General features: G+C 45.7%; 1 protein-coding gene across 7 annotated transcripts in view; it reads right to left on the bottom strand.

The window, feature by feature from the left end:
• CWF19L1 (CWF19 like cell cycle control factor 1) overlaps positions 1-20,797 on the bottom strand; it is a 55,359-nt gene that overhangs the window by 17,385 nt on the left and 17,177 nt on the right. For 6 of the 7 annotated variants that reach the window (XM_073315855.2, XM_073315851.2, XM_073315848.2 and 3 more), the window contains 3 exons: positions 17,333-17,417; positions 14,553-14,693; positions 13,700-13,811 (listed from right to left, as the gene is read on the bottom strand). In XM_073315855.2, the coding sequence (XP_073171956.1) occupies positions 13,700-13,811; positions 14,553-14,693; positions 17,333-17,417 (338 nt within the window). The remainder of the gene's footprint in view (positions 1-13,699; positions 13,812-14,552; positions 14,694-17,332; positions 17,418-20,797) is intronic. The other variant, XM_073315854.2, reaches the window with a different exon arrangement.

Below are 20,797 nucleotides of genomic sequence, written 5' to 3'. Positions count from 1 at the left end.
AACATTAAAATAAGTTTAACTACTGAAAGATAGATTTTAAGTGATTATAAGTGGTAGGCACAAAAAGTACCAAAGAAAATAAAAGGTAAGTACGCAGTCTAAATCCTAAACCTTATTAGACTAAGCAATATTTGGATTAAGCAGCTTTTCTCACCCCACTGAATGTTGCAGGTAGGACCATACTGACACCTTATGCGCCCTTAAGCATAGCATCTTCACACACACAACACCCACACACGCACACATACCCCATCCACAGCTGGCTTTCGTGTTTTCCATTAAAAAATGAAACTTTTAACCCACTTTTAACTTTTAGGCACTCCTAGAATGCGAGCGCCCTTAGGTATGTGCCTACTGTGCCTAACTGGAAATCCGGCCCTGGTAGTAGGTAGGTTACAGTCCTTTATACACAGGCTTTCCCTTTAAGCCTGGGATCAGTCTCCTCAGTTTAGGTCTTAGTCTTCCCAGAATTCTTGTTGCTTCCAGCGTAGGTGGAGGAGGAGAAAGGTAAAAGCATGATGCCACTATCCCTTATTTTATACCCTCAGTGCATGTGCCTGGAAAATTCTAGCCCAGACATGCACTGGTGGGCCTTGCTGAGTTACAGAGTTGAGTAATCCTCCTATTGTGTGATGCTTGTGCAACTCTCTGTACAGAACTGTATATCCCTTGTTTACAACTCCGCTACTGATTAATGGTCATTTAACGCCTGCCTGGGTGTTGGTCACCTCCTTTGTTGTCACTGAAGAACTAGCAATGGATGACTCCCAAACTTACAACATATTTCGATAACAGCCATACAGCAAAGCCTCATAACTTTATACATACTAATGAGAACACATTTTGACAGAACAATGGTTTTCAGCAGGTCATAACTTTTCCTATGAGATCTTACATAGCATGCTTTGAATGAAATATCACAACCATACACGAATGATGAATATGGGGGTTACAATGTGCTACTTTGAGGTACAGTATGTCACAGGGACATCTTTAACAAACACAACCGAGGTGGAAACATATCTTGTAGAATGCATGCTACAGCAAGACACCTCCTTCATCTCGCCAGATTTAGCACTTCCTCCTCTGGTGATGATGGGCCTGAGGTAAATCAGCCCTACTCTGGGCAGTGTTTGTCTTCCCTCTCTGTGCTCCTTTCATCATATTTTCAGGGTAGCTCTCGGTGTTGGCCTAAGAGGTGATCCTCCACTGAACAAAAAGGAAAGTCTCACAAACACAAAAATAAAGGGGGATACTTTTCCCTGCCTCCTCGCTGGGTTGTTCTGTTATTTTTTCAGGGGTGTCAGTCCTTTCCCTAGCAGGCACTCAGGTTTGGCTGTTTCCCCTCTGGGAAGAAGCACAGCCTCTCAACCTGGATAAGCTTATTTCCCTGCTGCTACTAACCTGGCAGCAGCTTGTCTCTCTCTCCCCCCTTTTTCTCACCAGAGGAGGGGTTTTAAAAGATCTCAGCCAACCCTTAAAAAGATTCCAGTGTCTCCAATTGACCTGAGGTAACCTCTTCTCTACTTGTAGGAAAAAGGGCCTTTAACATTCTAGGACTAACATATCGGCCTTCCAGCACCCTCTTGAAGCCGTCCAGCCTGACTTTGTCACATATTCTCCCCCCTCTCAACACCATGGGCTTGGGCTACCTGGGCCAAAAAACAGTGCATCGTTGACAGGCCTCAGCATTGCCATGCTTGGTCCCTGACCGGTGTTGCACTCTGAAGTGGAAGGGTTGTAACAAGAACTCTCTCATTATCATCCTGGCATTTCTTTCTTTGTTCCAGTGCATCCATTTCAGGGGAAGCATGGTCAGTGATGAGGGTAAACCTCCGTCCAAGTAGGCAGTATCGGAGGATTTCCATGGCCCACTTTACCATAAGGCATTCCTTCTCTACCACAGAATACTTTTGTTCTCTGCGTAGGAGCTTCCTATTAAGGAACAGGACTGGGTATTCTTCCTTTCCTACGATTTGAGAAAGTACGGCTCCTAAACCAAACTTGGAGACATCGGTTTGTAGTATAAACTCTTTCTCAAAGTCTGGGGCTACTAGTACTGGATTACTGCAGAGGCCGGTCCTCAGATCGGCAAAAGCTTCTTCAGTTGCGCTGGTCCATTTCACTATGTCTGGGCCCTAAGCCTTTATCAGATCCATCAAAGGGTACGCTCTCGTAGAAAAGTGGGGAATGATTCGCCTGTAGTACCCAACTAGCCCCAGGAATGCTCTGACCTGTTTCTTCCGGATCAGTCAGGGCCAACTTTGTATCACCTCTAACTTGTTCAGTTGGGGGCGGGCTTTACAATGCCCGTCCCCATGATTTACCCAAGGTATTCGGTTTCTGATAGCCCTATTTCACATTTGGAGGGATTCACAGTGAAACCTGCCTTCCTCATTTTCCAATACTGCTTCCACCTTTTCTAGGTGAGTCTCCCAGTCTGGGCTACGTATGATGACATCAGCAAGGTAAGTGGTTGCATACTTGTCATGTCGATGTAACAGCTTATCTATGAGCTGCTGGAAGGTCGCAGGAGCCCCACGTAACCCAAAAGGGAGGACAGTGTACTGGTAAATCCTTCTGGTGTAGAAAAAGCAGTCTTCTCTTTGGCTTCCTTGGCCAGAGGAATGTGCCAATTACCTTTGGTCAGGTGAAGGACAAAAATCGAGTTTTTCCCAATCACTCAATTAGCTTGTCTATCCGAGGTATAGGGTAAGCACTGAACTGGGACACCTCATTTTATTTTCAGAAGTCATTGCAGAATCTCATGCTGCCATCTGGCTTAGGTACCAGGACGATTGGACTGGACCATTAACTATGAGACTCCTCAATGACTCCTAGCTCTAGCATTCTCCTAACTTCGGTCCTGATCTCCTCTATTTTTGCCTCTAGGATTTTGTATGTCTTAACATTCACCTTTACTCCAGGATCTGTGATGATGGACTTCTGTAGTCCTGCTTGGCTTCTCCAAGAACACGTGGTGGTTTTGTTCAATCATATTGGTAACTTCTGCTTGTTGTTCAGGGGTCAATTCGGGGGATATTCCAGCCTGTCCCTGATGTTTATTTTCTTGGCGTGGTGTCTCTAGGGTGACCAGATGAGCTTCCCTGTCTTGCCAGGGCTTCAATAGGTTGACATGGTAGATCTCTTCAGGCGATCAGGCTGTCAAACCTTATAGTTGACCTCCCCAACGGATTCTATCACTTCATATGGTTCCTGCCATCTAGCCAGGAGTTTGCTCTTAGTTGTGAGGACCTGCACCACTACCCAATCTCCCACCTGGAATATCCGGACCATTGCTTAGCGCTTGTAATAGGTCTTTTGGGCCCATATGTTCCCGCACTATGGGGGTGACTTGGACTATTCTGTCCCTCATCTGCATCACATGCTCAATGATGTTTCTTCCCTGGTTAGGCTGTTCTTTCTACCCCTCCTGGGCAATGTCCAGTATGCCACGGGGGTGGCAATCAACTAAGAGCTCAAAAGGGGAAAAGCCGGTTGAAGACTGGGGAACCTCCCTTATAGCAAACATCAGGTAAGGTAGTAAGATAACCCAATTTTTCCCATTCTGGCTCACCACTTTCCATATCGTGTTCTTCAATGTCCTATTAAGACGTTAGACAAGGCCATCAGTCTGTGACTGGTAGACTGACATTTTTAGGTCCGTATGTGGAGCGTCACACACAAGTCCCTCATCAACTTTGACAAAAAGGGGATTCCTTGATCAGTCAAAATCTCTTTGGGTATCCCCACCCTAGAGAAAATTTGAATGAATTACTTAGCTATCGTCTCGGACATGGTGTTTTGTAGGGGTACAGCTTCTAGGTATCAGGTGGCATAGTCCAGAACAACAAGCACACACTGATGGCCACGGGATACCTTCTCCAGTGGGCCTATCAGGTCCATGGCTATCCTCAAATGGGACTTCAATAACTGGCAGAGGTACTAAGTGTGGTCAGGGCCTTAAGTGTGTCAGGGCCATGTAACTGGCATTCTGGACAGAAGGCGCAATCTCATCAGACCTCCATATAAATTCCTGGCCAAAAAAACCTCCCATAGGATTCGACTGAGGGTCTTATCTACCCCTAGATGTCCTCCAAACAAATGACTATGAGCTAGGTCCAGCACTGCCCTCTGGTGCCTTCAAGGTACCAAGAGCTGCTCCACTTCTTCCTCTTGCATTTGGACTACTCTATATAATAGGTCCCTTTTTATCATGAAGTATGGCCTTTGGTTTCCCCCTCCACTGGGACCTCATTCACCTCAACTATCTCTTTTCTAACATCATCATATAGTAGATCATTGGCCTGATCCTGCCCAAAAACTTCTCAAAGGAGGTTCCAATATGCCCAAATTCAAGGGGACCTATTTCTGTTTCCCTCCCAGAATTGGTCTCCATGGAATTGGATCCAGCTTCTGGCTCGTCAACTATCTGAGTGGCCCCCCCTGCCAGCTGTACAAGATTTCTTCCCTACGAGTGCAGCCTTTTGGTTCTGGGCCAAGATCCTGGTTCCCAACTTTTTGTCTGCCTTCCTCTCTCATCTAGTTTTCCAGGGCTTCCCAGTTGTAGAGAATAAACCCTCTTGACCCAGCACAACTCTTCCGCAGTAGTCCGAGAAAGTTCTTTGGCCATTCTTTGGTCTCTACCCGAGGGCAGGGAACTTGTCATAGGAGGAGGGGTTATTTTGGTGGACCCATCCTCATAGGTCTGGAGGTAGTCCTCTCATGAACCTGTCCAACACTACGACTTCCATAATATTCTCCACACTGTGGATCTCGGGGTGCAGCCATTTCCGCATTAGATGGATCAGGTCGAACAACTGGGACCTCAGTGCTTTGCCATCCCGGTACCTCCACTTGTGGAACCTCTGGGCCCTTATAGCAGTCGTCACCCCAGACCTCACCAGGATCTCAGCCTTCAACTGGGGGTAGTCTGTAGCCGCTTCCGCAGCCATGTCATAGTAGGCCTTCTGGGCCTCCTGACACAGGAAAAGGGCGAGGATGCTGGCCCACTGGTCTTGGGCCAGGCCTCATGTCAGGCCATTCTCTCGAAGGCAAGAAGATATGCCTCCACATCATCTTCCACTGTCATCTTCTGTAGGTAACTCCTTGCCCTTAGGGATCATGTCCTGTCATGGCCATTTGTCAGAACTTCTGCTGGTTCACGACCTCCTGCAGGTTGGCTCGATCTGGGGTGCCTGGCTCACCAGTAGTTGATTCATTTCCTGCTGTAGCCGTACTGATTCCTGTTGGGTGGCCATCTGGACTGGATAGCCTCTTGTTGTGCTGCCGTGGCCTGTACCAGTGCCCTCACTATGGCGTCCATTTTGTGGGGAGGGGTGATTTACCTTGCAGCAGGTTGGTTTGCCACAAAGTCAAATCCCACTTCTCACACCATGTGTGGCAAGGCATTTCCTTAGTCTTGCCAGACTTAGCACCTTCCCCTCTGGCGCGGACAGGCCTGGGGTAAATCAGCCCCACTCTGGGCAGTGTTTATCTCCCCTCTCTGTGCTCCTTTCATCATATTTTCAGGGTAGCTCTTGAGGCTTGCCTAAGGAGTGATCCTCCACCAAACAAAAAGGAAACAGTCTCACAAACGCAAAAATAAAGAGGGATACCTTTTCCTACCTCCTCGCTGTCCTGTTTGCACCGTGGTGTCAGTCCTTCCCCTAGCAGGCACTCAGGTATGGCTGTTTCCCCTATGGGAAGGAGCACAGCCTCTCACCCTGGAAAAGCTTATTTCCCTGCTGCCACTAGCCTGGCAGCAGCTTGTCTCTTTCTTGTCCCTCTTTCTCTCACCAGAGGAAGGATTTTAAAAGGTCTCAGGCAGCCCTTAAATAGCTTCAGGTGTCCCCAACTGACCTGAGGTAACCCCTTCTCGGCTTGTAAGAAAAAGGGCCTGTAACATTCTAGGGCTAACATATCGATCTTCCAGCGCTCTCTTGCAGCCGTCTGGCCTGACTTTGTCACAGTGCAAATTCCTGACAGGAGCAGCAGGTTCTGAGCACAGTAACAGTGATAATGCAACTGGAGATCCATTTAAAGAGTCTTTAGAAAGTCTCCCACGCTCTTCCTTTCATTTGCAGACAGATTCAAAGGCTCCACAATATCAACTCTCAAGTCCTTAGACATAGAATCATAGCATATCAGGGTTAGAAGGGACTTCAGGAGGTCATCTAGTCGAACCCCCTGCTCAAAGCAGGACTGTCATAAATATAAAGGGAAGGGTAAACACCTTTAAAATCCCTCCTGGCCAGAGGAAAAACCCGTTCACCTGTAAAGGGTTAAGAAGCTAGGATAACCTCGCTGGCACCTGACCAAAATGACCAATGAGGAGACAAGATACTTTCAAAAGTTGGGGGGAGGGGGAAAAAAAAGCCTCTCTTTTTCTGTGTGATGCTTTTGCCGGGGACAGAACAGGAATGGAGTCTTAGAACTTAGTAAGTAATCTAGCTAGATATGTGTTAGATTCTGATTTCTTTAAATGGCTGAGAAAATAAGCTGTGCTGAATGGAATGGATATTCCTGTTTTTGTGTCTTTTTGTAACTTGAGGTTTTGCCTAGAGGGATTCTCTATGTTTTGAATCTGATTATCCTGTAAGATATTTACCATTCTGATTTTACAGAGGTGATTCTTTTACTTTTTCTTCTATTAAAATTCTTCTTTTAAGAAACTGAATGCTTTTTCATTGTTCTTAAGATCCAAGGGTTTGGGTCTGTGGTCACCTATGCAAATTGGTGAGGATTTTTATCAAACCTTCCCCAGGAAAGGGGGTGTAAGATAAGGGAGGATTTTGGGGGGAAAGACGTTTCCAAACGGACTCGTTCCCAGTAACCGGTGTTAGACGTTTGGTGGTAGCAGCGTAAGTCCAAGGGCAAAAGGAAAAATAGTTTGTACCTTGGGGAAGTTTTAACCTAAGCTGGTAAAAGCAAGCTTAGGAGGTTTTCATGCAGGTCCCCACATCTGTACCCTAGAGTTCAGAGTGGGGAAGGAACCTTGACAAGGACCAATCCCCAACTAAATCATCCCAGCCGGGGCTTTGTCAAGCCTGACCTTAAAAACCTCAAAGGAAGGAGATTCCACCACCTCCCTAGGTAAGCCATTCCAGTGCTTCATCGCCCTCCAAGTGAAAAAGTTTTTCCTAATATCCAACCTAAACCTCCCCCACTGCAACTTGAGACCATTACTCCTTATTCTGTCATCTGCTACCACCGAGAACAGTCTAGATACATCCTCTTTCAAACCCCCTTTCAGGTAGTTGAAAGCAGCCATCAAATCCCCACTCATTCTTCTCTTCTGCAGACTAAACAATCCCAGTTCCCTCAGCCTCTCCTAAGTCATGTATTCCAGTCCCCTAATAATTTTTATTACCCTCCACTGGACGCTTTCCAATTTTTCCACATCCTTCTTGTAGCGTGGGGCCCAAAACTGGACACAGTACTCCAGATGAGGCCTCACCAATGTTGAACAGAGGGGAACAATCACATCCCTCGATCTGCTGGCAATGCCCCTACGTATACATCCCAAAATGCCATTAGCCTTCTTGGCAACAAGGGCACACTGTTGGCTCATATTCAGCTTCTCGTCCACTGGAAACACTAGGTCCTTCTCTGCAGGACTGCTGCCTAGCCATTTGGTCCCTAGTCTGTAGCGGTGCATTGGATTCTTCCATCCTAAGTGCAGGACTCTGCACTTGTCCTTGTTGAACCTCATCAGATTTCTTTTGGCCCAATCCTCCAATTTGTTTAGGTCCCTCTGTATCCTATCCCTACCCTCCAGCGTATCTACCACTCCTCCCAGTTTAGCGTCATCCGCAAACTTGCTGAGGGTGCAATCCTTAATGAAGATATTGAACAAAACCGGCCCCAGGACCGACCCTTGGGGCACTCCGCTTGATACCGGCTGCCAACTAGACATGGAGCCATTGATCACTATCCTTTGAGCCTGACAGTCTAGCCAGCTTTCTATCCACCTGGAAGTCCATTCATCCAGCCCATACTTCTTTAACTTGCTGGCAAGAATACTGTGGGAAACCGTTCCCAAAGCTTTGCTAAAGTCAAGGAACAACACGGCCACTGCTTTCCCCTCATCCACAGAGCCAGTTATCTCGTCATAGAAGGCAATTAGTCAGTCAGGCATGACTTGCCCTTGGTGAATCCATGCTGACTGTTCCTGATCACTTTCCTCTCCTCTAAGTGCTTCAGAATTGATTCCTTGAGGACCTGCTCCATGATTTTTCCAGGGACTGCGGTGAGGCTCACTGGTCTTTAGTTCCCCAGATTCTCACTCTTCCCTTTTTTAAAGATGGGCACTACATTAGCCTTTTTCGAGTCATCTCGGACCTCCCCCGATCACCATGAGTTTTCAAAGATAATGACCAATGGCTCTGCAATCACAACCGCCAACTCCTTGTGCTTGTCCAGCTTTTCTAAATAGTCCCGAACCACTTCTTTCTCCACAGTGGGCTGGTCACCTCCTCCCCATGCTGCGCTGCTCAGTGCAGTAGTCTGGGAGCTGACCTTGTTCGTGAAGACAGAGGCAAAAAAAGCATTGAGTACATTAGCTTTTTCCACATCCTCTGTCACTAGGCTGCCTCCCCCATTCCGTAAGGGGCCCACACTTGCCCTGATCTCCTTCCTGTTGCTAACATACCTGAAGAAACCCTTCTTGTTACTCTTAACATCTCTTGCTAGCTGCAAATCCAAGTGTGATTTGGCCTTCCTGATTTCACTCCTGCATGCCTGAGCAATATTTTTATACGCCTCCCTGGTCATTTCTCCAAATCTTCCACTTCTTGTAAGCTTCTTTTTTGTGTTTAAGATCAGCAAGGATTTCACTGTTAAGCCAACCTGGTCGCCTGCCATATTTACTATTCTTTCTACACATCGGGATGGTCTGTCCCTGTAACCTCAATAAAGATTCTTTAAAATACAGCCAGCTCTCCTGGACTCCTTTCTCCCTCATGTTATTCTCACAGGGGATCTTGCCTATCAGTTCCCTGAGGGACTCAAAGTCTGCTTTTCTGAAGTCCAGGGTCCGTATTCTGCTGCTCTCCTTTCTTCTTTGTGTCAGGATCCTGAACTCGACCATCTCATGGTCGCTGCCTCCCAGGTTCCCATCCACTTTTGCTTCCCCTACTAATTCTTCTCGGTTTGTGAGCAGCAGGTCAAGAAGAGCTCTGCCCCCAGTTGGTTCTTCCAGTACTTGCACCAGGAAATTGTCCCCTACACTTTCCAAAACCTTCCTGGATTGTCTGTGCAGTGCTGTATTGCTCTCCCAGCAGATATCAAGGTGATTGAAGTCTCCCATGAGAACCGTTAGTTGCCGGAAGAAAGCTTCGTCCACCTCATCCCCCTGGGCAAGTGGTCTATAGCAGACTCCCATGACGTCACCCTTGCTGCTCACGCTTCTAAACTTAATTCAGAGACTCAGGTTTTTCTGCAGTTTCATACCGGAGCTCTGGAGCAGTCATACTGCTCTCTTACATACAAAACAATTCCCCCACCTTTTCTGCCCTGCCTGTCCTTCCTGAACAGTTTATATCCATCCATGACAGTACTCTAGTCATGTGAGTTATCCCACCAAGTCTCTGTTATTCCAATCACATCATAATTCCTTGACTATGTCAGGACTTCCAGTTCTCCCTGCTTGTTTCCCAGGCTTCTTGCATTTGTGTACAGGCACTTGAGATAACTCGCTGATCATCCCTCTTTCTCAGTATGAGGCAGGAGCCCTCCCCTCTCACACGCTCCTGCTCGTGCTTCCTCCCGGTATCCCACTTCCCCACTTACCTCAGGACTTTGGTCTCCTTCCCCCGGTGAACCTAGTTTAAAGCCCTCCTCACTAGGTTAGCCAGCCTGCTTGCGAAGATGCTCTTCCCTCTCTTCGTTAGGTGGAGCCCGTCTCTGCCTAGCACTCCTCCTTCTTAGAACACCATCCCATGGTCAAAGAATCCAAAGCCTTCTCCCCGACACCACCTGCGTAGCCATTCCTTGACTTCCACAATTCGATGGTCTCTACCGGGCCTTTTCCTTCCACAGGGAGGATGGACGAGAACACCACTTGTGCCTCATACTCCTTTAGTCCTGTCTAAGTAGAATGATAGGGCTCTCCTAACATCCAGCATATGTAGCATTGCCTCTCTATTGTTATTATGTGGTTTTGGAAAAAACCGGAGAGATGAATTAGCCGATTCATATGGAAGGACAAGGTCACCTTTGGAAGGAACTTGTGGTGTGTCCTCAAGGTGACTTTGTCCTCAAATTAAGACCGTGAATGGCGGAGGTGCCTTGAATGCTGCTATCTCTCCTATCCTTTGAGGTGAAGTAATGGCCACCAGGAATGCCATCTTAATGGATAGGTGTAATAGGGAGCAAGCAGCCATCAGCTCAAAGCGTGATCTGGTCAGGGTTCTTAGAACTAGATTTAGGTCTCAGGCTGGAGTGGGTGATCTAATATGCAGGAATAGGATTCCCATGCCTTTAAACATGCCTTTAATGAATCTGCACGTTGTTGGATGGTCGAAAACTGAGTATCCATCCATCGGATGGTGGAAGGCTGTTATAGTCACTAGATGAACTAAGTGAGCTAAGAAAAAGCCTGGACCATTTGAGGTCTAGAGAATATAGTCCAGAATCAACAGGAGGAAGATGACTGGTCCACTTGCTTGGAATCACACAAAACTTGGAATTGTTTCCACTTTTGAAGGTGGGTATGATGAGTTTCTGATTTCCTACTGTGCAGTAACATTTCTTTAACCCACTCAAAGCATTCACTCTCTAGGTGTTGGAATCAAAAAGGAGTCAGGCGTGAAGCCAGAGGATCTGCATATTGGGGAGAAGGACCCTTCCGTTGTTCTAAGAGAGCAGATGAGGAAGGGGCAGAAGAGGAATCGGAGGACATACTGGAACCAAACTTGTCTCAGCCAGGAGGGGGCAATCAGAGTAACTTTCACCTTCTCTCTCTGTATTTTCAGCAAGACCCTGGATAACAGAGGAAATGGAGGAAAGGTGTACAGTAGATCCCCACTCCATGGGAAGACAAGGGTGCCCTCCAGGGACCGTCTCCCCAATCCAGCTCTGGAGCAATAGCAAGGACTTTTCCTGTTCCAGCAAGTGCTAAAAAGGTCTACTGTCAGGGTCCCCTATAGGTTGAATATGTTGTGAAGCACAGCAAGGTTCATTTCCCATTTGTGATCATGGGAGAAGTTTCAACTAGGGCTGTCAGCAGTCACACTCTGTCTCCATGGCAAGTAAGCAGCTGAGATGAGCATCAATTAAAAAGTTGTAGTGCTTCTGCACAAAGGGAGAGTGGTCTGGTGCCCACTTGGTGCAGAACATGCAGGTCACATTGTCCATCATGACCTTTGCATGAGTATCCCTGATGAATGGGAGAAAGAGCACACAGGCATTTCTGACAGCTCTTAGTTCCAAGAGATTGCTGTGGAGGACCACTTCTGAGGGAGACCGCTTGCCCTGGACCTTGTGGTTGTTCAGATGGGCTCCCCGGCCTACCAGGGGGCGCCTGTTGTTAAGGTCAGCATTGGTAGAGGTTTAACCCTGGAGGACATCAACAGGGGTTGTCTAACCCATCCCTGTTCGGGGAGTAGACAGATCTGAACCACATCTGCAGACATCTCATGAATAGCCAGGCATTTAGCATCACGAATGTACATGCCACCATGTACCCAGGAGCTGGAGACAATCCCTGGCTGTTTGTGGGCCAGCTTGGACTGTCTCTATGAGGCTCAACAGGGTGTTGAATCCATGCAAGAGAAGGAATGCTCTCACTACACCAAGTCGAGTTCAGCCCCAAAGAAGCAAGTCATCCAGTTATGGGTAGATGACAATACCCAACATTTGTAGGTGTGCCGCTACAATGGCAAGGACCTTGGAGACCATCCTAGGTGTGGCTGAAAGGAAGCACCCTGTACTGGATAATGGTTTTGCCCAAAGGTGAATCAAAGAAATCTCCTGTGAGATGGTTAGATGGAAATATATAAGTAGGCATCCTATAGGTCAAGGGCCAAAAACCAATTTCCTTGCTCCAGAGATGGAATAGCAGCTGCTAGAGTGACCATCTTGAGCTTCTGAGCTCTCACATATCTGTTTAGTGCCTGTAGATCTAGTATGGGTCTCCAATCTCCCTTTGACTTGGGTATCAGGAAATACCTGGAGTAAAAAAACCTTGCCCCTGAGGTGAGAGGGGACTGATTCTATGGCCCCTAGGAGGAGCAGGTGATCTATTTCCTGAGGCAATAGTGTCTCGTGAAAAGGGTCCCTGAACAGGGACGGGGAGGGAGGAGGCACATGAAGTAGATAGAGTAGCCCTTTGAAATGATCTCCAAAACCCATTTGTTAGAGGTGATGTTCTTCCAATTCCATAAGAAATGAGTCAGGCAACTACCAAACGGGCATAGAAGCATTGTATCTGGCAGCTGATGGCGTGGCAAGGAGTGGTCATTCACGGCCTCGACCAAGGAGTCAAAATTGGTGTTTAGAAGACAAGAGTTGAGAGATCGAGGGCTGGGAAGTTGACGACTTGCTCCTCTGCAGCCGGGTTCTCTTGTGCTGTGGTTTATAGTAGTGCTGTGATGGAGGGAACTGAGGTAATCAGGATCTGTGAGGTGGATGTGATGTAAATTTCCTCTTCTGTCTTGGTGTCCAGGACACTATCCAGGAAACATAGTGTGGCCCTCAAGTCTTTCAGGGTGACATGGTTGTCTTGTCAGCAAATAGTTTGGGCCCTTTGAAAAGGAAATCTTCAACCACTGCCTGCACCTCTTTGGGCAACCATGAGAGGTGTGACCAGGATGCCCGACTCACTGCCACTGCCATCAAGACTGAGCAGGCTGCTGTGTCTGCCACATCCATTGCAGTTTGTAGCACCGTTCTTACTAGTAATTGGCCCTCTTTGATGATGGTCTGAAATTGTTCTTTTTGTGCTTCCAGTAAGTGGTCAATAAAAGTACTAAGTTTTCAGTAGTTCATGAAATCATATTTGGCCATTAGGGCCTCATGTCAGGCCCTGAATTGCAGTGTCACAGACAAGTATGCCTTTTGTCCAAGGAGGTCTAGCCTCTTCCAGTCTCTATCGTAAGGGGTGGATTTGGAGTGATATTGCTTTCCCCGAGCATTGACTGCATCCACCACAACAGAGTTTGGCTGAGGGTGGGTGAAGAGGAAGTCCACCTCCTTAGGGTGAATGTAATACTTTTTATCAGCCCTTTTGGATGTTGATGCAACAGAGGCTGGTGTCTGCCATATGACCTTAGCCAGGTCCAGAGGAACCTTGGTGACTGGGATGGTGATTCTAGAAGAGGAGGAAGTGTGTAATATATCCAGTAGTTTATGCTAACACTATGATGCAGTGAAGTAGACAACAGAACTGCTGTACTTTCCGTTCAAGACCAAAGGCAGTAGAGAAGCAACTGAGCGCGGTTTGCTCGCACAGCGCTACATAGCCTTGAGGCAGACCATGAGGGAAGAAGAGCGCCTTTGGGGGCCGAACAGACACGACTACCTATAATCTCTGATTAGAGACGCCGGGACACAGATACACCCACAGTGGTGCACCGATAGGGACACTACTCAAAGAACAACAACAACTACAACAACTACGCAGGAATATTTTGCTGTCTTATTTTTCTAGGGTAGCTTCCAGGGAGTTCACCAAAAGCACCAATGGCCTGGTACTCACGGATTTTCTTAGGCTGCTTGAGCTGGGAATGCTGTCCCCCCTTTCCATCTGATGGCCGCTTCTTTCCATGCCGTTTGCTCAAATCAAAGAAAAACTGACAAGCTGGTTCTTCCTGGTCAGAAAAATAAAACCAAAGTCAATTGTTCTCTGTCTATATGATGAAGCCCCACCTAATGTACAAAGAGGTCCTTCTGAAAAGGCTGTTTGTTACTCAGCAGATAAGTGACGTAATGGTTTGATCTTCTCTGCTACTAATGCAATGAAGCCCATCTGCCCAGTAACCACATCCCCAGCCTGGGAGACTTGTCTAAAACAGTTAACTGCCCCTCTTACTTTCAGAGCTGTTGCGTTTTATGAATTATTCAGAAGGCACAGAAGCACTTATGGGAGAAGGAAAGAAAGAGTGCATGGAGGAAATGGAACTGGTAGAGTGTAGGGCTGCACTGACAATTTACCAGGACTCTAAGGGCTATATCCTAACTGACAAAACCCAAGCTAACCGCAGTCACTCTAGCTTAACTGTGGAGGCCTGCCCTACATGGCCCAGCATGCAAAGAAGCCCATGGAGAATAGGTCCCAACAAGCAGCCTAGTCACTCCGATTGATTTGGAGCATGGCCTGAAGTATCTACACACTGTTAAAGGCAGGCAGCAGCTATGTCCTACACTACAGAATACCACTGGCCACACCAAGGCTGTTCCCAAGATTGTCCATCAACCCAAACCGTCCCTCAGAAATTCAAAGCACTGTGGATGGAAACACTCCAGGTTACAAACCCAAGGACTGTTTTATGCTGCAGAAGAAAGCAGCAGCTCTCTCACACACACACACACACAGGCTGAACATATTGTACCTCTGCGCCTGAGAGCATCTTTGGCTTATGTGCCTCTTTCCCAGATTTCTGATATGGGTTTTCAGTGACATCCTGTGGCTGTTTCACTAGTTCTGCAGGGTCCATTGAGCGCATTGGGAGAATACTAAATGCATAGAGATACTGGAAAAAACAAAAGTGACTCAAAGACTCAGATTCAGCAACCCAAGAGGCACCGAGACGTTAACTCTGAAAATGAACAACTAGCTTCACAAGAATTCAATTCATTTTACATTTCCGTTTTTTAGGACCTTTTTGAAAAGCAGCAGCATATCTGGAAGTAGTGCCCATTAAATGGATTAGAGAAAATAACAGGGAAAAGTGATAAATCTCTTTCTTCTATTATTCTGATGACACTTGTTCACAATTACACCCCTCACCCCCCTAAAATTTTCCCTCCCTAAGGTTCCTTGGACCCCAGCTCCCAACACCTCCAAAAGACCAACTACCCTTTCAGCAGCAATTTGTTCCCAGTAGCAAGTTTTAATTCACTCTTTTATGAAAACAATATTTGGAATATCAACCAGCTCCCCACTTAGCTTTGGCCACAGGAAAGATGAGGCTAATCTGGGAGGAAGACCAATATACAGCAGGTTGGTACTTTGGGCAGAAGGCAGTCTCAAACCACCACCTCTGCTGAAGGCCCTCACTCTTCCCACCCACTGCCTCTCTGCACTGCAGCCTCCACAATGAGCTTCATTAACAAAACTACAGAGGGTAGTTTGGAGAATTGGAGAATTATTTTTTAACTGGTGCCATTGTGGCACTCTGTACCTTAAAGCAGCATCCTGGAACCCTAGATTTACCCCATCATATAATGATGATATATTTCATACAAAGCATGCCACGTAGGATATCATATGAAAGATCATGATCTGCTGAAACCCATTTTTCTATCAAAATATGTACATCGTTAGTGTGTATGAAGTTGTGAGATGTTGCTGTATGGCTGAAATATGTTGTAAATTCTCCAGTGACAACGACAAAGGAGGTGACCAACACCCGGGCAGGTGTTGAACAATCATCACCGGTCGTTGACCAGTAGGGGAATAGCACACAAGGGATTTACAATTCAATGACAGTTGTGCAAGTGCCACACAATACAATAGGGACTGCTCAACTCTGACTCAGTTGCACTGAGCACTTCTGAAAAATCTGTCCAGACGCTTTTACTGCAGATGGTTTCATCAAATTTCTATTCTCTAGCTTTCCTCCTTCTGCCCCCCACAAACAACCAGAAAGCCCACAATATTTTCAGTGAATTGTAAGGGTTTCCATGACATTTCAGTTCATAAAGAAGCTGGACTTCAGGAGGGCAAAAGTGGAAAGTAGATGTGAGGAAGGCAGGGATGAGAGGCAATACGGCAGAGGAAGTAGGTTACAATTAACCGTCTTTCCCACTAAAATATTTAAGAATTTTTTTTAAAATTACTTTAACCTTGTGGGAGTGTGTAACAAACTGTACCCCTGTATTCACCCCAGCCCACTATTGTAATAATCTTTGTACAAAGTATGCTTTGTGAGATATCATTTCAAAACTCTATTTGCTGGTCATTATTGTCCTTGTAAAATATGTGTAGCAACACTGTTAAAGTTACAAGATTCCAGTATATGCTGTTACTAAAACTTGTTCCAAGTAGTCTGGGGAGTGGCTAAGCCAGTTTTTCAGAGACAAAGGGCAAGCTGCCACCTTAGCCAGGTGTAAACAAGGTCAATGGGTCATTTACCTGCCAAGTGGCTATTCTTTAGCAGTAAAGGGGGCAGGGGAGAAAATCTACATTTTAGTAAAGAAATAGAAGGGAGTTCCCATCCACACCGTCTGCCTATCACCATGCTCCCAGCTGGAAATGCTTCTGAAAGGGAAGACAAGACTATAAAAAGGAAGGGGCAGAAACACTCCCCTCCCCGCACAATCAATTCACTGCACGAAAAGGAACAAAGGAATCAGTCATTAAACAGAAAAATGGGTCCTGGCCTAAGAAGTTTGGCCAGTAAGACTGTTGAGAGCATGTGGTGAGAAAAACTTTACTCTTGAGTTTACCATCGTTTGTTAAGTTTTGTCTTTTTTTTTTCCCACTTACAAATTTATTAACTACAAAGAAATAGGTTTTCTTACGTCATTCAGTGTGTTTGAACTGAAGTGTTTGGGAAACTCCATTTGGGGTAGCAAGTTATGTGCATATCATTTCAATTCATCAAATGACATACTTTATATAAGCTGGTATTGTCCCGGAGAGGGCCAGGCAGTACAAGATATACATTTTTGGGGGGAAATCTAAGACTGGGAATAAGCTGGGTATAAACATGGCTGGTAAGAGCCTAGATGTGGCTGGCTGCAGCTCACACACAGACCAAACTGGGAGTGACCTACATGCTAAAGGCTGTTGTTGGTAAGCAGTTCAGGACTACAGGCTACAGCAACAAAGCAATGTAAAGGGCACCCAGGTTAGAGGACAGGATGACAAAGGTACTCACTAATATGGATTGTACCCTGGGTATGACACAGAGGGAAGCAGACATGATTTTAAAAAAAATTCTCTATTTTTACCTTCACCTATCAAACATTACGGGATATTACTTGAGTGATGAGATTCCAACTTTCCTCCGTTGTAAGTCTGTATGTAGCTGTGACATCAGAAAGGCCCCATAAGCCAATCAGTGACCCCAACCACACTCTAAAAGTAAATTAGGTGTCCTAAGACATGCTTGTTTCCACAATATCTATATTTGATAGAAGAAAATAACCAAGCATTTGTCATTACCTTTTTCTTGCTTGTATTGCCAACATTGGCAAGAGCTATAAATCTGCTCACATGCTGTGCATTCTCCTGTAGGACCACATGGTTTCTTTGGAAAAACAAAGATTTTAAATATATTTTTGACAAAGTTATTACAGCAGAAGCTACTGTTTGCTGACCACTACCACTAAGAACCAATACTCCTGAGGGAACACTGCGCATACACAGAATTTATGTCCCCCACAGATTTATTTGCTTCCCCACAGAAAAATGACTTTCTGATGGGGAAGCAAAGGGAAACCACAAGAGCGGTCATGCAACCCTCCCCAGCACTACGTTTCAGGTGCCCAGGGCAGCCAACAGAGAGGTAAATCACTGTGGGGCAGGAGGCAGGACTAGGGAAGACCCAGCCAGTGGCTCCTACCCTGCGCCAGGCTCATCTGCTAGTCCTGGGTGGCTAGGGGGAACAGGACTTCCTCTTTCCCAGCATGGCATCTGGGGCTGGGTCAGACCCACCCCCAGATTTCTCCCCCGGCTGCAGGAAGCACAGAAACCCGCCCCCCCCCTTTCCGCACCCATTGTTTCTCAACTGCAGGGGGAGGGATCTGCTCCCCCATCCACCCAACCCACCCCCATGCACCCAGACCCCCTCATACTCAGACCCTCCTGCCGAGCCTCCCCCACTCCCCCAGAAACCCTCTGATGAGCTCCACTCCCCTTGCATCTGGACCACCCAGACGAGCCACCTGCACCTGGATCCCCACCCCACTCCCCCAGCATCTGGACCCCACACTTAGCCCCCACACCCAGACCCCCCTGCACAGAGCCCCAACTATTTTCACCTGGATCCCCCTGCAGAGTCCCATTACCGTTGCACTCAGAAGCCCCCCGACAAGCCCCTGTGCATCCAGATCCTCCCTGCACCCCACCCAGATTACCCCACACAGAACCCTCTCAACCCACACATAGATTCCCACACATTAAGCCTCTCCACACTTGGATTCTGCCTTGCTGAGGCTGCCTGCCCATACAGAGGGGCAGGGCCCTGAGGTGTTTCTGGAGCAGGCCGGGTCCTTGTGCCGTGTCAGGGTTGGGTGCAGCCTCACAGCTAAGTCTGTGTCCTGGGGAGGAGCTGCACAGTGATCTCGCATCTCTGTGCAGCCAGTGGCCTGTGCTCCACAATGCCATGCTGGAGCCTCTGCATTTATTTGACAAATAAAATTTGCAGAATTTTAAAATACTGTACGCAGAATTTTTAATCTTTTGGCACAGAATGCCCTCAGGAGTAAACCAGCCAGGGAATCAAATATACCGCTTGTTGCAACTGTTGCTGGATTTTCTTCAAAGTAAGTTGCCTGAGTAATGGCATAAAGATGTGGGTATGTGGAGCTCAATTCTACATAGTGTTGAATCAGAGTGAAAATGCTCAGCAAAGTACTTATGCCTGTGCTTAAAGTTAAGCATACTTCCACTGGAATCAATGAAATTACTCACATGGTTAAAGTTAAGCACATTCTTAAATGCTGTGCTGGATTAGGGCCAAAATGCTTAGCATGCTACAGAATTAAACCTGAGTCCACAGATGAGAAGTTCTGATGGCAGAAGCTAATCAGACCTGAACATTTTAATAAAAGCCACTTTTGAGTGTAGAAATAAAGGATATTTAAGTATTTTAAAACCTACAACTTGAGGATGCTTCCTGCTGGTTTGGCAATAACTCAATCCTGGGCAAATGCACTGGCCTTAGACTTTGCTTCATTTTTATTTACAGGTCCAATTATTACACTGGAGACAGAAAACAGCCTCAAATATTGTTTCATTATTAATTATAATTATTAAAACAATTCTGACTCAGGGTTTCTGTAATGGTTCGTAGATTCTAAGGCTAGGAAGGCCCATTGTGATCATCTAGTCTGACGTCCTGTGTCCAGGCCACAGAAAAATACCCAATTTTGATTTAAAAATTTTCAGTGACAGAGAATCCACCACGACCCTGGGTAAATTGTTCCAGTGATTCGTTACTCTCACCATGAAAAGTGTATCACTTATTCCAGTCTGAATTTGTTTAGATTCAGCTTCCAACCATTGCACTGTGTTATACCATTGTCTGCTAGATTGAAAAGCTCATTATTAAATATTTGTTCCCTCTTGTAGGTACTTATAGACTATAATCAAGTCACCCCTTAAACTTCTCTTCATTAAGCTAAATGAACTGAGCTCCTTGAATCGATCACTACCTGGAATGTTTTCTAATCTTTAATCAGTCTTCTAGTTATTCTCTGAACCCTCACCAATTTTATCAGCATCCCTCTTGAATTTTGGGCACCAAAACTGGACCTCTCTACTCCTATTCAAGATTCCCTAGTTCATGTATCCCAGGATTGAATTCGTTCTTTTGGACACATCATCACATCAGGAGCTCATCTTGAGCTGATTGTCTCCCACAACCGCCAAATCATTTTCAGAGTCTTCTTCATTACGTGCCACTCCACCAATTTTTGTGCCATCCGCAAACTTGATCAGTAATGATTTTATGTTTTCTTCCAGGTCACTGACAAAAGTGTTAAATAGCATAGGGCGAAAACCCAATCTCTAGGGACTCTGCTGCACACAAACGTGCTCGATGACCATTCCCCATTTACTATTACATTCTGAGACCTTATCAGTTAAACAGTTTTTAATCCATTTAACGTGTGCCATATTAATTTTATATCATTCTAATTTTTTTAAATTAAAATGTAGTGCAGTACAAAGTCAAACACCCTAGAGAAGTGTAAAGTGTATGATGTCAACACTATTATCTTTAGCAACCAAATTTCTAAGGAGCATATGAATGTTTAGCATAACTGGAATGTAAATACATTGCAATGCTGGCTACAAAAGTGTCATGCAAATGCCAGTTCTCACTTTTTGGTGACATTGTTAATAAGAAGTGGGCAGTATTATCGCCTGTAAATTTAAACAAACTTGTCTTAGTGATTTGCTGAACAAGAAGTAGGACTGAGTGGGCTTGTAGGCTCTGAAGTTTTACATTGTTTTCTTTTCGAGTGCAGTTATGTAACAAAAAAATATATATATATACACACCATTTGTAAGTTGGACTTTCACAACAAAGCGATTGCACTACAGTACTTGTATGAGGTGAATTGAAAAATACTATTTCTTTTATCATTTTTACAGTGCAAATATTTGTAATCAAAAATATACCTTTGATTTCAATTACACCACAGAATACAATACATGTGAAAATGTAAAAAACATCCAAAATATTTAATAAATTTCAATTGGTATTCTATTGTTTAACAGTGTGATTAAAACTGAGATTCATCACGATTAATTTTAAAAAATTAATCGTGTGAGTTAACAGAGATTAATCGACACGCTAGCTATTTGTAATATTTACAAAATCCAAGGACATTTTAGTATTGGTAGCATGAGACCTCCAGCATGTGTCACTCAAACTGAAGTCCCCCATAATCACATATTTTT

The sequence above is a fragment of the Lepidochelys kempii genome, chromosome 17 (genome assembly GCF_965140285.1).
Source record: "Lepidochelys kempii isolate rLepKem1 chromosome 17, rLepKem1.hap1, whole genome shotgun sequence".
In the NCBI taxonomy this organism is placed as follows: domain Eukaryota; kingdom Metazoa; phylum Chordata; order Testudines; family Cheloniidae; genus Lepidochelys; species Lepidochelys kempii.
This window is presented reverse-complemented; position numbering and strand designations above follow the sequence as displayed.